General features: G+C 36.1%; 1 protein-coding gene and 1 long non-coding RNA gene across 17 annotated transcripts; one reads left to right on the plus strand and one right to left on the minus strand.

Moving 5' to 3' along the window:
- The first annotated feature begins 2,788 nt into the window (after positions 1-2,788).
- Positions 2,789-8,630, plus strand: LOC105137946 (uncharacterized). Of its 15 annotated transcripts, none has more exons than XR_844675.1 (9): positions 2,789-3,913; positions 4,001-4,135; positions 4,306-4,402; positions 4,547-4,657; positions 5,222-6,280; positions 6,424-6,500; positions 6,593-6,684; positions 7,611-7,834; positions 8,264-8,630. It is a non-coding gene; the product is annotated as an uncharacterized LOC105137946 (long non-coding RNA). The 15 variants fall into 15 exon arrangements; XR_844676.1 differs by having other exon boundaries at positions 4,585-4,657; XR_844678.1 differs by having other exon boundaries at positions 4,306-4,391.
- A 1,066-nt stretch (positions 8,631-9,696) lies between these two features.
- On the minus strand, positions 9,697-15,532 carry LOC105137947 (protein FAR1-RELATED SEQUENCE 11-like). 2 transcript variants are annotated; one of them, XM_011043901.1, is made up of 5 exons: positions 15,301-15,532; positions 13,458-14,467; positions 12,247-12,687; positions 11,308-12,168; positions 9,697-10,555 (listed from the first exon to the last, which is right to left on the minus strand). In XM_011043901.1, exons 2-4 carry the CDS (start codon positions 14,433-14,435, stop codon positions 11,308-11,310), a joined length of 2,280 nt encoding a protein of 759 aa, XP_011042203.1. In that variant the 5' UTR covers positions 14,436-14,467; positions 15,301-15,532; the 3' UTR covers positions 9,697-10,555. The 2 variants fall into 2 exon arrangements, with proteins under 2 accessions (XP_011042203.1, XP_011042204.1); XM_011043902.1 differs by lacking the exon at positions 9,697-10,555 and having other exon boundaries at positions 10,926-12,168; positions 15,301-15,385.
- Between the last annotated feature and the right edge of the window lie 232 nt (positions 15,533-15,764).

Genomic DNA, 15,764 nt, shown 5'->3' on the forward strand with positions numbered 1-15,764 from the left:
ACATTGCCTATTGTATATGATATTTTTAAACTAACACATTCTTAGATATATTTTATACAAGTACATAATTTTATATAGGATTGACATCACTTTTACTAGTTAATGATGAATAGTGTAAACATACACCACATTCAATGTAAATTAGACATCTTCTTTCTCTTCTAATATTTATTTTCTATCTAACATGATGCGTGTTTGCACTATTCACCATTGGTAAGAAAAGATGACATCAACCCACCTCTCTCTCCTTATAATTTCCACCTTTTTCTCTCACACAATCTCTCTCCTTTTTTCTCTCACCATTATACATACACTTATAATGCTTTAGTCTTCAAGGAGTCAAAACATAATGTCAAGCTATCTATTGCAAATAATATTTTAAAATTAACATATTCTATGATATTTTATATGCAATTACACATTTTTATACTAGGTTGACACCATATTTTTTTGCCAATGGTGGACATTCATAATTGTTTCACATTCCTTAGGTTCTTACTACCCCTCTAACCACCACACATACTGAGATGGTTGCTACTATCAGAGGCAAAGAATTTGTGCTATATCCATCTCTCATGAAAAATAATTCAAACACAAGAAACCTTAACAAGTTTTATTTTTTTCATCATGCTTATTAGCATGACACTATAGAATGTCACATCCTGAAAAATAAGATACAAAGATTGATCACCAGAGATTACCTTTATTAGTTCATGAAAAAAAGAAAAAGAATATGAGAATAAAAGTAAATAAGTTTGGACATTTGATGTTCTATTAGAAATCAAATACTCCTCGAATTAGCTTTAAGAATTGCATCTTTATTTTTTAGTTTTTCAATAAAAGTAGTAATTTTTTTTCATATATTTAATGTCTCCAATAAGAAATCTCCATTAAAATCTTGAAATGTGTCTATCTAAAAGTCTCCATGATGAGATTTTCATATCTCCAAACATGTCACTATGAAAATCTCCATGGCAAGATCTTTATATCTCTAAACATGTCTTCATTAAAATCTCTAGGGTAAGATCTATATGTCACAAAACATATCTCAATTGAATCTTGATACGTGTCTTCAATATCTCTAAAAGGATCAGGGATCCTATTCTAGGTTTCCATGACCATTTGCCTTTACAAGGATTAAGGACTTTTTTACACATTTGCATGATCACTTATCTCTATAAGGATCAAGGATCTTTCTCTACTTTATATGACTGCTAAAAAAAAAACAAACTTCCTCGTGTTATGAACACTTACACATACTATTTTACTTATTTTATACTTATTTCTTATTATTATATTGCTTCTTTTGACAAAGTAAAACAATTAAACTATTCTCTATCTTGCGTAAACATTAAAAAAAAATTACAAGAAGTTTGTCACAATACAAATCAAAAGGCAACATGACATGTACAAAATGAATAAGTTTTCTTCTCTCATTTTTACTAGTTAAAATCTTTCAAACATTTCTATTTAAAAGATATAAGAGGCAAATAATGTTACATGTTAAAAACAAATTAGTTTATTTAAGCTATGACCTAAAGAATTGAAATAAAAAGCACAATCTTCAAGTTATTGTCCAAATAAAGTGAAATGAAAAACACTTTTCCACTTTCACCTCATACATTCCACCCCATTTTCACACCTATGCACATAACTCACTTTATGCACTTCTCCTTACTTTTTTGTATACATGCACACAAGAGATGGAAATGGGGCTAAAAATGTTAATACAAACTAATCTAGTATGAGAAAGGGAGAGAAGAGGGAGAAAAAAAAAAGAAAAAAAGAAAATGTTATCAATGACATATCAAAACTCAAATTTTAATACCTTTAATATCATTAAAAAAATCTCAATAATATAATTTAAAAAACAATTTGGAAGACCACAAGAAGTATCTAGAGTGAGCTCCATGTGTCGTCTAAAGGTAGTAATGCACGCGTACCTACTAGCATGGCTCATGCACTTATACACACATATATGATCATTTGGGATTTAGCCCAAGTGACCACCCACCTTTTGTGTGGCTATTTTGGCCAAAACCCAAAACCTATCTATTTTTTGTGGTTGTTTGATCCAACATCCAAATGACCTCTCACTTTTTTTTAGTAGTTTGAATCTATGCCAAAATAACTACTCACCCTTTCCAATAATATTCCTCTTCTTATTGCTTCAATTTTTTTTCCTCATATATTCTCTTTTCTTTTTTCTTTAACCATTACTCATACATTTAAATTTTTTTATTTCTCGAAGATTCAAAATACAGCGCTGTATCACTTATTATACATAATATTTTTAAAATGATTTTTTATATATATATATTCTTTGCAAAGTATATATTTTCATACATGATTGAAACTATCTTTTATAGTCAATAGTAAATAGTGCAAACACACACTATATTCAATACAAATCCAACACTTTTTATTTTAATAAATAGTTATTTCTAGCTAATGTGTTACTAAGTTTCACTAATGTGTTTCTAAAATTCACTGAATATCTTGTTAATAACATGCCATTCACTAATTTTAATGATAAATACTAATTATTTTATCAATTAATTTTTATATAACTCTTAAGATAAATTACCGTGAACAAAATCTATAACTATTTTAGATAACCAACCAGATAAAATAAGTTTTCATAAATCACATTTTCTACTTAAGCATTCAAGAGATAAAAAGTCAAAATCTGTGTGTATCATCGTGCCATCCGGCATTGATTAGATCCGTTTATTGAATCCACCTCATAAATCACATTTTCTACTTAAGCATTAAAGAGATAAAAAGTCAAAGTCTGTGTGTATCATCATGCCATCCGGCATAGATTAGATCCGTTTATTGAATCCAACAGTTTGGTTATGTTGGGCAGCCGGGGAGCAGGCTAGTCAAATATTTCAATCTAGCAATAGCATAGCCCTGCCTGGTCTTCAACTGAGAAACACTGGCTTCGAGGCTACTGGAAGGAAGATGAATATAAAGTAGAAGAAGAACCCCTTCTTCTTCACAATCCCTTTTCACTTTCCAATGAAGAAGAAGAAGAAACGACAACACCACCTTCAACCTCATCATCCAAACGCACCAGCTCAACGCCTCCTTTGTCTCGACGTTTTTCTTGGCCTTGCCATCGCCATAATCAAGATCAATTTCTTCACAAGTTTTTGTTTCCCTTACAGCCCATGTTTTTAGTTGATTATGGTGGAGGAGCTTTTCCTTGCATCAATCACTCTCCTTGGTTTGACGTGACGCTTGCTGATTTTGTGATGCCCTTTTTTCCTCTTTGTTGTTGGTGTCTTTATCAGTTTAGTTTTTAAGGTAACAAATTCCTCTTCATTATCAGGTTCAACAGGTGCTTCTTTCCTTCCTTTCACGTAGCTCTTCTGCACAATTTAATTTAATAACATTTTCTTGAGGTAAATTATTATTTCAGAGTCATAATTAAACGACAATAAGTTCAAGCCTCTTTAACACAAGGCAGTTGAGGAGATACAAAATCCTAATAGGGCTCAGGCAAAATTTAGACCGAAGGTTCAAAACTCATTTAACAAACTTTTCTGTCTGTGTCAGACTACCATCTTTCTCCATTTTGAAGTCTAGGAAGAAACTGGACTAGAGAAACATTTTCTGTGGTGATTTCTTGTACTATAATCATGATGTTGGATTCAAGAATAACATGATGTTATAAGAATTTTACTTCTTCCATTTTGGCATCTGGAAGGACTTTGTACTTTGAAGCTTGCTCCCATCACCAGGTCCAGTTATTTTAGCTCGAGGATTGAAAAGATGTCTGATAAAAAAGATGACCAACCATATTAAGATGGAGCTTGGCCTGCATCTGATCATATACACCTACCACAGGAAGCACAGGCCTAGGAAAGGGAATGCGAAACTGGCATGAGTAGCCCAGTACGCAAAGGTAGATTCCCAAATGCGTTATATTTGTTAGACTTATTAGAAGGTATACCTGAGAAACCAAAAAATATGCTCAAACGTTTGGTTGCAGGTCTTCACTAAGAGTTTGCTGTGCTCTCCAATTTTGCTTCTCTCGCAAAAGTCAAAAGGAAATACAAGTGACTCCCATTGTGTCAAAGTACATCCCCATTGGATCAAAATTCAAGGGCAGAAAAAAAAAAAAGAGGTTTAGCTTATTGCTCAACCATAAACTGAATGCTGGATAAGATGTTTTATACATATTGGTGGCAAAGTAAATTTAATTAGAAAGATCGTTAATTTAATGATTTTGATGATAAAGTTTATAGTACATCACTTTTAATATTCCGAGTGTTCACTTTTTGTTTTGTTTTGCAGGATGGTCGCTTTCTGGCTGTATGGCCTTTATGATCCAGACTGGGAATTTGAAGTTCCAAGCACACATCTGTTTGGTTACAAATCTGGTACTAAAATTGTGAGTTGAATTGTACGATTTCTACCATTTTATCTAACATGTAAAGATCGAATTATCCATATGTAAAAGTTTGGTTATATCAGCCAAGATGCTGATGTTACTGTTTTCTCTTTTCTCAACCTGCCATGTCACATGAATGATTAGTTTTTATCGTCTCTGGGATTGGACTTTCTTTGGTTCAGCTTTGTTAGTGGGCCATTCTTCACCGGAAGCATGTTTTCTGTTGATTTATCAGCCATTTTCTGCTCAAACAAGGTCCTTTTTCTCCATCGCTGTTTGGTTTTTTTTTCCTTTTTCTTGAATTGTCATATAAAATTCTCTTGCCAAGAGAATCCAGACTACAAGAAAATAGTTTTGAATCTGTTTTTGTGGAATACATAATGGATGTCTTGTTTGATTTCTGGACATAAGTGCGACTGTCTCTGATCTCTTTCTTTTCATTCAGTTTTTGCCCCCAACTAAAACTATGCCCAATGAAACTATCTGAACAGTGTCACAACTTTTTAATATATTGAACTGCAATCAAGTAGCAAAGGTAGCAAGAAAACTGTCAAACAAGACCTGACAGCTAAGCTGGTGCACTCGGTTGACTGCCCATTCTTTATCGTTAAACAACTAGATGACTGTTTAGCATTTTCCTGAACTCCATTTTCAAAAGACGGCAAAATAAAACTTGATTTTCTTTCATCAGAATATACTTATGGTTTCTTAGCTATTACCATTTTTTTTCCAATGGAATTCTTGCTATTGTCAAGCTTTAATTCTATCATTCTCCCTGGTATATGGAACTGACTTAAACCACTGTATCTTGTTTTATAGGTGAATTGTGGAGTGAAGGAAGTCTTGAAAGTTCCTTGTAATGCAGTTGGCCTGATTGATCGATTTTTTCTTTGTGAGCATCATCTATATCCGCACCCTGTGTATAGATGAACAATGGAGATGTTCTGAGGTACTCTCTAACACATAACAATTACATTGTTTTCATAGCAATGTAGTGTTAATTTTCCTGACTATAAACCTCTAGTACCAGATTCACCTAGTTGGTTCCTTTGCTCCATTTGACTCCAAGGGCATCTTGAGGTCAGATAAACTGCAATGCTTTCTCTTGCACCATTTCTTATGAATCACCAGATTATTTTCTCCATTATAATAACATACATTAAAGCCAAGTGCCCATTTCAGATGCTTTCACTGTACAAATGTATAGTGATACAGCTCTTAGCATGTCAGCAAATAGTCAGCTCCTTTATTTATTATTATTTTTTTCCAGTTTTGAAAAACTTCACATGGGTTCCTTGGTTTTTGCCAATTATCATTTAGGTTTCCCAAATTTAATAATTTATCAATGAGGTCCCTTAAGTATCACATATATTTCAATGGAGTCTGGTCATCAACTTTGGTTAATATTTTATATCATTGTATGCGCTCAAACAAAACTGGATTGATGAGAATTTGAGATTTTTAGATGAAAGACCTAATTGAAAAATGTGGTGACACTCAAAAAATGAAACTGATAAATAGATAGATTTAGATGAATTTAAGAATCAGTTACTATGTTACGAAAGAAAATTAAATGCTCTGATGTTTATCAACCACATGGAGGACAAATAGATTATACTAATATATTAAAATATAGAAATATCCATAGCAACTTGAGGGTGTCATTCTAATTGATTGCAAAAAATGAAGGAAAATTTTCTGCTGAAATAGCATTTCATTTACATAATCTTTGGACACCAAAAAAAGAAGAAGAAGCTTTTGTGTCAGTGACAAACTTTAGTGTTGATTTCTTTTCTTAACAATCTTTTCAGTTTCTTGATGGCTTCTATAACATGTTCTCTTTGATTGCAGTTCGGTCGTATACTTGTTCATTTTAAGGTATGACACATCTTGTTCTATAATCTATAGTGCATCTGTGGGTACCTTTTGTTCTTTTACTATGTGCATGGTGCACCAATTTGTGTCAACATTATGGTTTGATGGACTTGGATAACAATATTTATCTTTCTTGTTTGCTGCAGGGCCACATGCAGAGGCTGTATTTGTGGTCGGCATGTTCTTTCACTGTACATTACTGGATATGTGTGAAAACTTCTTGGTAGATTTCCTATTTTAAATATTAATTTAACATCAATGATGTCTACCAGGATTCTCTCCTTTTCCGTTAAGTAATATTTGTGAATATTTCAGGTGTTCCTTTTTATTAACCATTATATATTTTGAGCTATGTGTGCATTAGAGCGGAAGCATCAGGCTTGGCTTTAATGATTATCTTTTACATAGTAAGTTTATCATTCGCTTACTACCTAATAAACAAATAGATAAATAATGAATAAAAAAATTCTAGCGTTGCACCTGGTAGTTCTCTGGTTATTCAGAAAAACTTATGATATTAAATTGATATACCATGCACTTGCTTTCTTGTGTTCAACAAGGAGATCGTATTGACTCATATCACTTGGCCTGAGCTATTCATACAATTTAATTGGGTTAAAATCAGGGAAATTATGATAACACAGAAACAGGCGGTTTCTTCTTGACATGATTATGGACTGAAAGCTTCAGCTTAGTTTTAGTGGTGTTTCGTCTGTTCTGATCTATACCTGCATTCAATACATTGACATGGCTTACTTGTTATCGATTTACCACCAACATGGCTAAATAAGTAGGTCTACAGAGGTTCGAGTCCTTGGTTGCTCATATGATGGCCACTGGAAGTTTACATGGTCGTTAACTTCAGGACCCGTGGGATTAGTCGTGGTGCGCGCAAACTGGCCCGGACACCCACGTTAATCTAAAAAAAAAAAAGAAGTAGGTCTACAGAGCTTGATTTATCTTGTTATAATGTCTGAGCATCTTCTTTACCTAAAATTTCATTGAACTTGGTAAATTAGGTTCCCATTAGAGCTTTGGAATTATCATGGCTTTTGAGGTTGAGGAAGAAATAGTTTTACAAGGATTTAGGAAATCTCCCTGCCATCTATAGGAGATTGGCTAGATCTTAACTTGGATTTATTACTGGCGTGGTTGACAACATTAGAGTTTTTATCTGTTTATATCCATACTCTTGTTAGATACACCGACATGGCTTGCTTCCCATCACATGAAGATGTTGTAACTATACAACTCTCAGTCCCATTGTTTTGTCATCCCCTTTTCTTTTCTTTCCCACTTTTGACACTTCTGGGGCAATCTGTATTGTGTGCAGTGGAGGGATTTTGAAAAGAACAAGAGACTGAAGGAGATTGGCATGAAAGAATCATTTCAATTCAACCATATTTTATGCAGGTTGATGTCTAACATTTTAGAAAGCCCACAATGGTACTTCAGTGGATGGGAATGAATGCACTCATCATTTATGCATTGGCTGCATGTGACCTTTTCACAGCAGCCATTCAAGGTTTCTATTGGGGTTCACCAGAAAACAACTTGGTAAGACTGTTTCCTACTTGGCTGCCAGTCCTGTTCTGAGTTATTCCTTCTCCACCCAATCTCTCCCCAAAATAAATATTTGTTTGTGTAATGGCTGGCGTTCTGCTTATTGGTGCAAGTTTCTGCACTATGTGAACACATGCAGAGGATGATCCACCAACATGTTTAAGACTATTATTATTACACAATCTTTCAACCATTGATTTTCTTCAGTCGAATGGCTGATACAATGTCATACCTCATAGACAATTACCGCCTACAACTAAATATGACATGCAGGTTACTGTTAAAACATACCACTAAATTAGAACATACCACAGTTACTGTTGCTTCTCACTATTTCATTCTTTCCCTTCAGATCTATAGTTTGCTGAACCTATAGTCAATGTTCTGAATGTTTTGGTGCTGACAACTAAATATGACATGCAGGTTGATGGCCCATAATCGCTGTTGCAAGCCATGTTCCATTCAAAGAAGTGGAGCACCTTAGTTTTGTACCAGTGGAGATTTTATTTTGAAAGGCATGTGAGACTGCATGGTATTGTAGATGCTGCTTGTTCCCTGTGAAAGACTAAATTATACATTGTTATTCCTGCAACAGTGTCTTGTTTTGTTCAGTGATATGCCTAGTGATCTTTCGCTCATCCCCCCAAAACCTGTGTAGAGGTGGGATTTGATCCGAACCTCCGGAAGACAACCTTGAGCCGCCTTTGTGTTATATTGGATTAGCTATCGTCCTTCTTTTTCAATGTATCAATCTTTCCTTCATTTTTGTAATCATTTCTACCCTTCTTTAAACGGGGTAAACGATGATCAAAGTCAGGATTAATTTAGTCTTGAGATTATTGGCGTCATCTTTCCACTTTAATTCCTAGTGGCAACATAGAGACGTAAAATTAAAGAAAAGGGAAAAAAAAAAGATCACTGCGTACAAAGGTGTTCCGGATAGGGAAAAAGGCATTGGATTGTTTCAACCTTACTTATTCCTTAGAGCTGGAAAAAAGAGATACAGTAAAATACGAAGACAAGCCCTGTTCGGAGGCTTTCCTGTATTCACAAGGGGCAGCAGAGTATCAACATTAGCCCAAAAGTTGCGCGTCGCAAGTCTCCCCTCCCTCTCTCTCTGTGGGTCGCCAGCCTTGTTAGTTTTGACCGGTGATTAATCATAGCAAATTGCCAAGCGTGTATTGATATTTATGTGACCTCCACCTGCAGGAGGATTTCGAGCTCCTCATCATGAAAAATATTATTGCGAGGTGCCTTGTCTTCGCCAAAAAGGCAAGCGAGAGGCAGCCACAATAATGCCATAATGGTTGATTGTGCAGATCACAGATTAACGGCTTTGTTTCTTCCTTTTCAAGATAAGTATCACTTCTTTGCTAAAAGAGTCTTGCCATGGAGTTTTCTTTCGGCGATAAAAAAACTCTGCCAGCTTCAGATTCCACCAGGCAAAGATCACAAAGTTTTATGCTCACTTCTAATCCTTTCTTTTCTAACTCGTATATAATCACTCGCCTTGTATTCCACACACCTTGTAGAGCTACAGCCTCGCGAAACTCCTTCCCCCTATTCAGGGAAGCGATTAGACGAGAGAGAGAGAGAGAGAGAGAGATGGCAACTGAAAAGGCAGATGTTGAGGTTTCTGACACCAACAACGACAGCATCCAGAATACCTCAACGCAAACCTCAGTTAACAGCGAGACACCGACATCAGCTGTCCCGCGCTTTGGAAAAGCGCTTGCACACAGAGCCCTCTATGGTTCGAGCAGCCGCCATGGTGGAAGTCGAAAGGCTAGATCCAGTGATGTGAAAACATTACCAAGTAGGCTAAGCAAGGTTTCACTAGCTGATGACACAGAAAATAGGGAATGAGTGCTTTACTGTACTGATCTGTGCTAAATTTCTGTGTAATGGGATATTGTAGAATTCGTAACATTCCAAACCAATGTACAACTCTGATGCTTAATAGATATCAGTAGATAAATATTAGTTTCTATTGTTCTCTAATAACCAGCCACATGGTCTAACATCAGTCAAGGAGCCAAGATCACCAAATCCCTCGTAAGGAAAAACTATCTGTGGCCACACTTGCCACTTCTCTTCCCCTCAATGAAAGCAATTCTGAAAACCAGAATCCATCAGTACTCTGTATCAGCAGTATCCATAAATGCAGACAACACTGAAAGACAATATCGGTTCCGTCTCTGCGTTCAAACAGGTTTGCAGCACCAATGGTTGACAGGGCAAGTGCAAGGCAATCGACGTCATCATCCATTCAACACGGAATTCCCTTTTGAGTAAGACGGTGAATTCCCTGATTTGGCTATTGCAAAACATCAGTGTGGTCATATTATCACCACTTCTCACAGGAGTGGAAAAGGGTCAAGCATCCGTGAAATGAATCAAGAAACCATTGTGCATGAAGTTTGAAAATGACAAGTAGAGAAAGCATAACACAAAAGAATCCCATCATTGAATATATGCTGTATTTACTTGATAACCTGGTTTAGAATCACCCAAGGTAGATCATCCACCAGCCAAATCCATAAAAGAAAAAACTACTGAACCAATATCGATCATAAGCAGCTCAGATCAGCGATGCACAATTCAGACCACAAAAAAATATGGGAAACCTGACAAGACCTTATACTGCTAGATTTGCGGTTGTTCAAGCCTTGACAGAAGCCCTGTCACCATACTCTGACCTGTAGGGTAGTTTAACTAGCACATCAAGAAAACAAAAATTCTTCAATAACCTTCCCATCCAATGAGGGAGAAACATAACCAGGTTTTCCAGATTATAAAACCAATCAATTGCAGGGAATGTATCACACGCTGACCATTCCAGCCTCTTTATTGGATAAATGCAACTAGTTTCTTTTTCCCCTCAATTCCAGCTACTTTCAAAGAAAGATCCATGCATGACAAGAACTAGCCTAAGAAAGAAGAAAGAACTAAATCACTGTTGATTTGACCAGCCCAGTTTCTGATGTGATTTATTAAGCTCATTCCAGAGTAGGATGAATACTATTTTACTAGCTCAAATAAACGGAACTATGCTTGGCAACCATAAAAAACCATCAGCAACAACTACTAGAAATGGATTTTTTTTTTAAAAAAAAAAAAAACTATCAATCTAATTGAAACATTTAGTTTGCACCAAATATGGAGTCCAATTTTTTTTTCCCCTCCACAAATGACATCATATGCAACAACAGGTTGGCGTCTAATGCAAAAGAGGTGGTAATTCTCAACTCTATCAGAGATAAGGAATATGATCATTCACCTTGCATTATATGACAATAATAAGCTTCTCGATTTTTCTAATACTTGATAGAATAATTACTAGATCTCTATACAAAAGAAGCGGAACAAAATTTGCAGGAAAAATTATAAACTGCTGGTGTTAATCTGACAGCATAGGGCTGCCTACGACTATTACTTCACGCATCTATCAATCTCCAGAAACTTACCTACAGAAATCCTAGTCCATCTCCATTCAAATCACCACCTTCCATCATTGGACAATCAGTTGCATCATGTCCATACTGTCCACAGCAAGGCACAGAGCAACGCCTACGTTTCCTGAAGATATTAATGCCATCTCTCAGTCTTCTCTCTTTCATCTTTCCCAAAGTTAAAGGTTCATGAGAATTTCCATCAGCAAAACCATGGACAAATCCATCAGAATCTTCAACCTCTGGAAGTATCAAAGAGTCAGATGGACTATTATAGCCAATATCATTACAACCATGTCCTGGCCTAGGAAATTCCTTGATACGAGATAACACCTCAGCAACTTGATCACAAGCAACATCAAGACGTTCTTCGGTCTCTATTGATTCTGTAAGAAGTGTTGAAACCATGGACTGTAATAACTGAGCCTTTTCTGCATGTTCTTCTGAAGTGAAAGTCTGGAAGGGCTTGGTCAAAGAAGCACTGACATCACGCCAACGAACAGGTAGATATCGGTCCGGAATGTGAAAGCAGTTGTTAGTTGATAGAACACGGAGAACATGTCTACAAAGAATTCCTGAAAACTCAAACAAATGGCAGCTGCAGCTAATGAATTCATCATGAGGAATCCAAATAACTTTGCACCCTCCATCCATATCAGTATGGATTCTCACGATGAAATAACTCTCATCCACCATTAGTGATGCATATTGTGGAGCCAACACAAGCTCTTCTTGTAGTTTATTAAAGGCATAAGGTGTTAGAACAGTTGCAGCATGAGATTCAATTGGAGATCCCATTTTAAGGGAGATTTTATGAACCTTTCTTTGTGTCTTTTGTCTTGGTCCTGGTTCCTTGAATTCAACAGCAGCAGCTACCTGAAAACAGAAGGTTAAAATAACAAAATCTGACAACATTAAGCATGAATATAAGAGAAAAGGTTGTACGTCTCCTACCTGCTCCACAAAGTTATCAAGAGACTGAGCATTCAAAACCCGCTGGATATAAGCATTTATGCACTCTGACTGAAAAGTACTGGTCATTCCAGCAAAAAAGTAGCACCTCAAGTATGGCAGTGCCCAAAATGTGCGCAATGCAAATAAACTGATGATGTGCTTATTTCCATGCATTCCATATGCATCAACCATGTTTCTCCATCCAAGTTCAAAATCCTCCACCAACTGCAAACCATAGAGCCGGTGGAATTCAGCCTTCCATTTATCATATTGTGATCCAAGAGGAGCAGAAAACCAATCAGAGAACTTTGCAATGATATGCCATATGCAAAAGGCATGCTTGGTCCCTGGCATTTCAACAGAAATGGCTTCTTTAAGCCACATATTTTGATCAGTTAATATAGTTTCTGGGGCCTTTCCATCCATGAACTCCAAGAATGTCTGTCATAAAAAATTTGAAGGAGGAAACAGCTAAGAAATGGTTATGAGACATATTCAAATGCTTCAAGAAAAAATGCATAACCAAATTTCAATAGTTGGGACTGAAGCTTTCTTGAGTTGTATAGTGAAACTGTTGGTCTTTAAGATGGCATACAAAAGTTGGATGCATGAGGCAATGGTATTGTCTTCAAGATGATGGATCAAAGAAATAAATGCAAGAAAATCCTAATTGAACACTTTTGTGGAAAAAAAATTAAATGCACTTGCTATCAATCATTCTAAAGATGATATCCAGACTTAGGAGAAAAAGAAACAAGACAGTGGTTTTTAGATTGAAAAAAAAAAGCATAAGAAAACAATCCTGAAGAAGTGAGAGAAAGGGCAATAAAAAACTGTCTTGTGCGGCTCATGTAGCAGGGATTTACAATGTACTGGATGCATATTACATTGGAAAGGAATGACAATTAACTCATTTATGAAAGGAAATAAATTGAATTTTTTGAATGAGGTCATAGAGGAAAAAAGGAAAATGTGTTTGCAGGTGTTACTTGTTTGGAAAGATTTATTGCTAAATTCATGTACCTGTAGCTTTCACAGAACCCTTCATCACTATGTAGCTTACTTGACCTCGGGCTGAATGCATGAGAGCTATGGTCGAACAAAAAGGGGATTTGATTGGTTTGAATGATTATAATGATGTCCTATGCATGAAAGTTACAACAACATTGCAAAAGATCCCACACCTAAAGCAATGCTACACAGCTCCTTACCTTCAATGCCCAGGAAAAAGACTCTGTATTTTCATCCCGCAGAAGCACACAACCAAAGAAACAATTAGTTCCATGATTGTCCACCCCAATCCAAATCCCTAGAATCATGTCATAGGTATCCAAACGGTGTGTTGTGTCAAAAATTATGGAATCTCCAAAGGCCTCATATGATTGAATAGATGAAGCATATGACCAAGCAATTTGCTCCAAGCGTTTATTTGCATCAATGTGGAAGTTGTACTTGAAGTTGGGATCATTGTCCTTCTTGTATTTGCACATTTCAAGAAGGTCAATAGCATCATTATCTCGATTAACATTCCTAAAAGATTGTAACAGGTTTCTGACATCTATTTCTGTGAATGGTAAACAGCCAAGTTTAACACCCTTCTCTAGTTCCATTAACCTCAACATTTGTCGAACCGACATGCCAGCTTTTGCATACATGCAAATCCGACTTTTTTCATCTGCAGACATGGTGCAATAAGCAGGAAGTAACTGTACTTCATTTGATTTCAGAAGTTCATGGTTGTGGATGTTGCTAAAACCAGTTATACGCCATTCAGGAACATCAAAATCAGCTCTTTTAACTATTCGCATGTATGCTTGGCATCCACATCGAGATGATTTTCGATTTCTTTGCAGCTTTCCATCATCCGAAGCTTTTATCTGAGGATAGCCACCACGATGGCATGTGAAATCCCTTCTTGTGATTCCCCTACCTACACCATCTTTTCCTCGAGTGCGGTGGCGTCTGATTGAAAAGCCACATTGCTTTGCAAAACTGCAATAAAATTCATATGCGGCATCTTGGGAAACAAATCTCTGACCAATAAAAGGGACAAGGTTAACAGAAGTTTGCCGTGACAAAATTGTGTCCTCTGGCACTTCCTCCACAGTTCCAATATCATCTGGGCATGAATCCATGCCACTTTCAGAAGTTTCTTTCACTACATCTGTTAATCTGGACATTATTTCCATAGTAGACAAATGATATTGTAGATATAAGAGACCTGCACAGAATTTTTACAACGTTGAGAATTAAAACATTTTCTTTTCATACATTTAATAGAAATGAATTTTTATATATTTTTTTTTTTAGTGCTTGCAATATTTTTCTCATTTCCTCACTTTGGAAAGATGAAAATAACTTTTTTTAATACTTTTGACGCTGAAAAATGTTCCTCCTTGACAAGAGCTATTCTCATCTGTTGTTTTACATTCAGAAAATGTGCATTTTCTAACCATTAAACCCAACATATTTTTCGACTATTATATACAAAATAATACTAAATGCTCATGAACTTATAAACCAATATCAGGAGTTTTTCGTGGCAGGAATCTCCAACATTAGCTGAGGGCTACATCGAGAATACAAATGCATGTTCTCCTAGATTTGTCGAAGAATTTAATGAGCGACCAACAGCATATATGAAATGCAACTACTTCCATCTCATGCATTAAGTTAATGCAAATGCATCATTATATGTTGATTGGCAAGCTCAAACAAATAATTTTTTTTATGCTTCTGCTTAAGCAAATTTCATAGTGCAGCAAACCTAAAAACACATTCTCATTTTTATTGGCATCAACACAGAAATGTCATCTCTAAACAATTTTTCACCAAATTCTACAGTGCAGACCCACTCATTAAAAAAACCCTAAAATTCTACGAATCTTCTACACACTTCCACTTTAACCACAGGTTTCGACTCCCATGCATGATCCAATCCAAATTTGAACAAACTCATCAAAGTTAAACAATACAATCACAGTGATCACACGCAAAACTAATAAAATGCATGCAATTGAAATCTCCAGAAAACAAAAAAAGAAGATTTCATACCTATCAAATTGAATTGAATTAAAGGTTTGAGTTCTGGAGAGACGATGTGCCTGCTTTTGAACAGGCGGGTAGCTTCAACTGGAGAGAGTTATGCGCACTCCTGGTAGACGATAGGTTAAATTGAATCCACAAGCTATCGTGCGCAATGAGAGGCACCGGTTACGGAGTCACTTTGTTGATTTTCAGCCATTGGATTCCTTTAATGGTTTTAGGGAATTCGGTCTGATCAATCCGTTGTGACCGCAGATATTTTCAGTTCCTGAATGAACGGCCAAAGTGAGAAGTGGGCCGCGAAAACAAATCAGCGTATGTTAGCCATTCATGCTAACCTGCGCGGAAGTTATGGTTACCGTTAGCAAATAAAGGAAGTTAAGTCAGATAAGATGCGCCAGAAGGTGAGAGATAGAAATGGGCTGGGCCTTTTGAGAGATAACAGGGCCATGCATAAAAAGGTTTTAACATGT

The sequence above is a fragment of the Populus euphratica genome, unplaced genomic scaffold (assembly GCF_000495115.2).
Source record: "Populus euphratica unplaced genomic scaffold, PopEup_1.0 scaffold173.1, whole genome shotgun sequence".
In the NCBI taxonomy this organism is placed as follows: Eukaryota; Viridiplantae; Streptophyta; class Magnoliopsida; order Malpighiales; family Salicaceae; genus Populus; species Populus euphratica.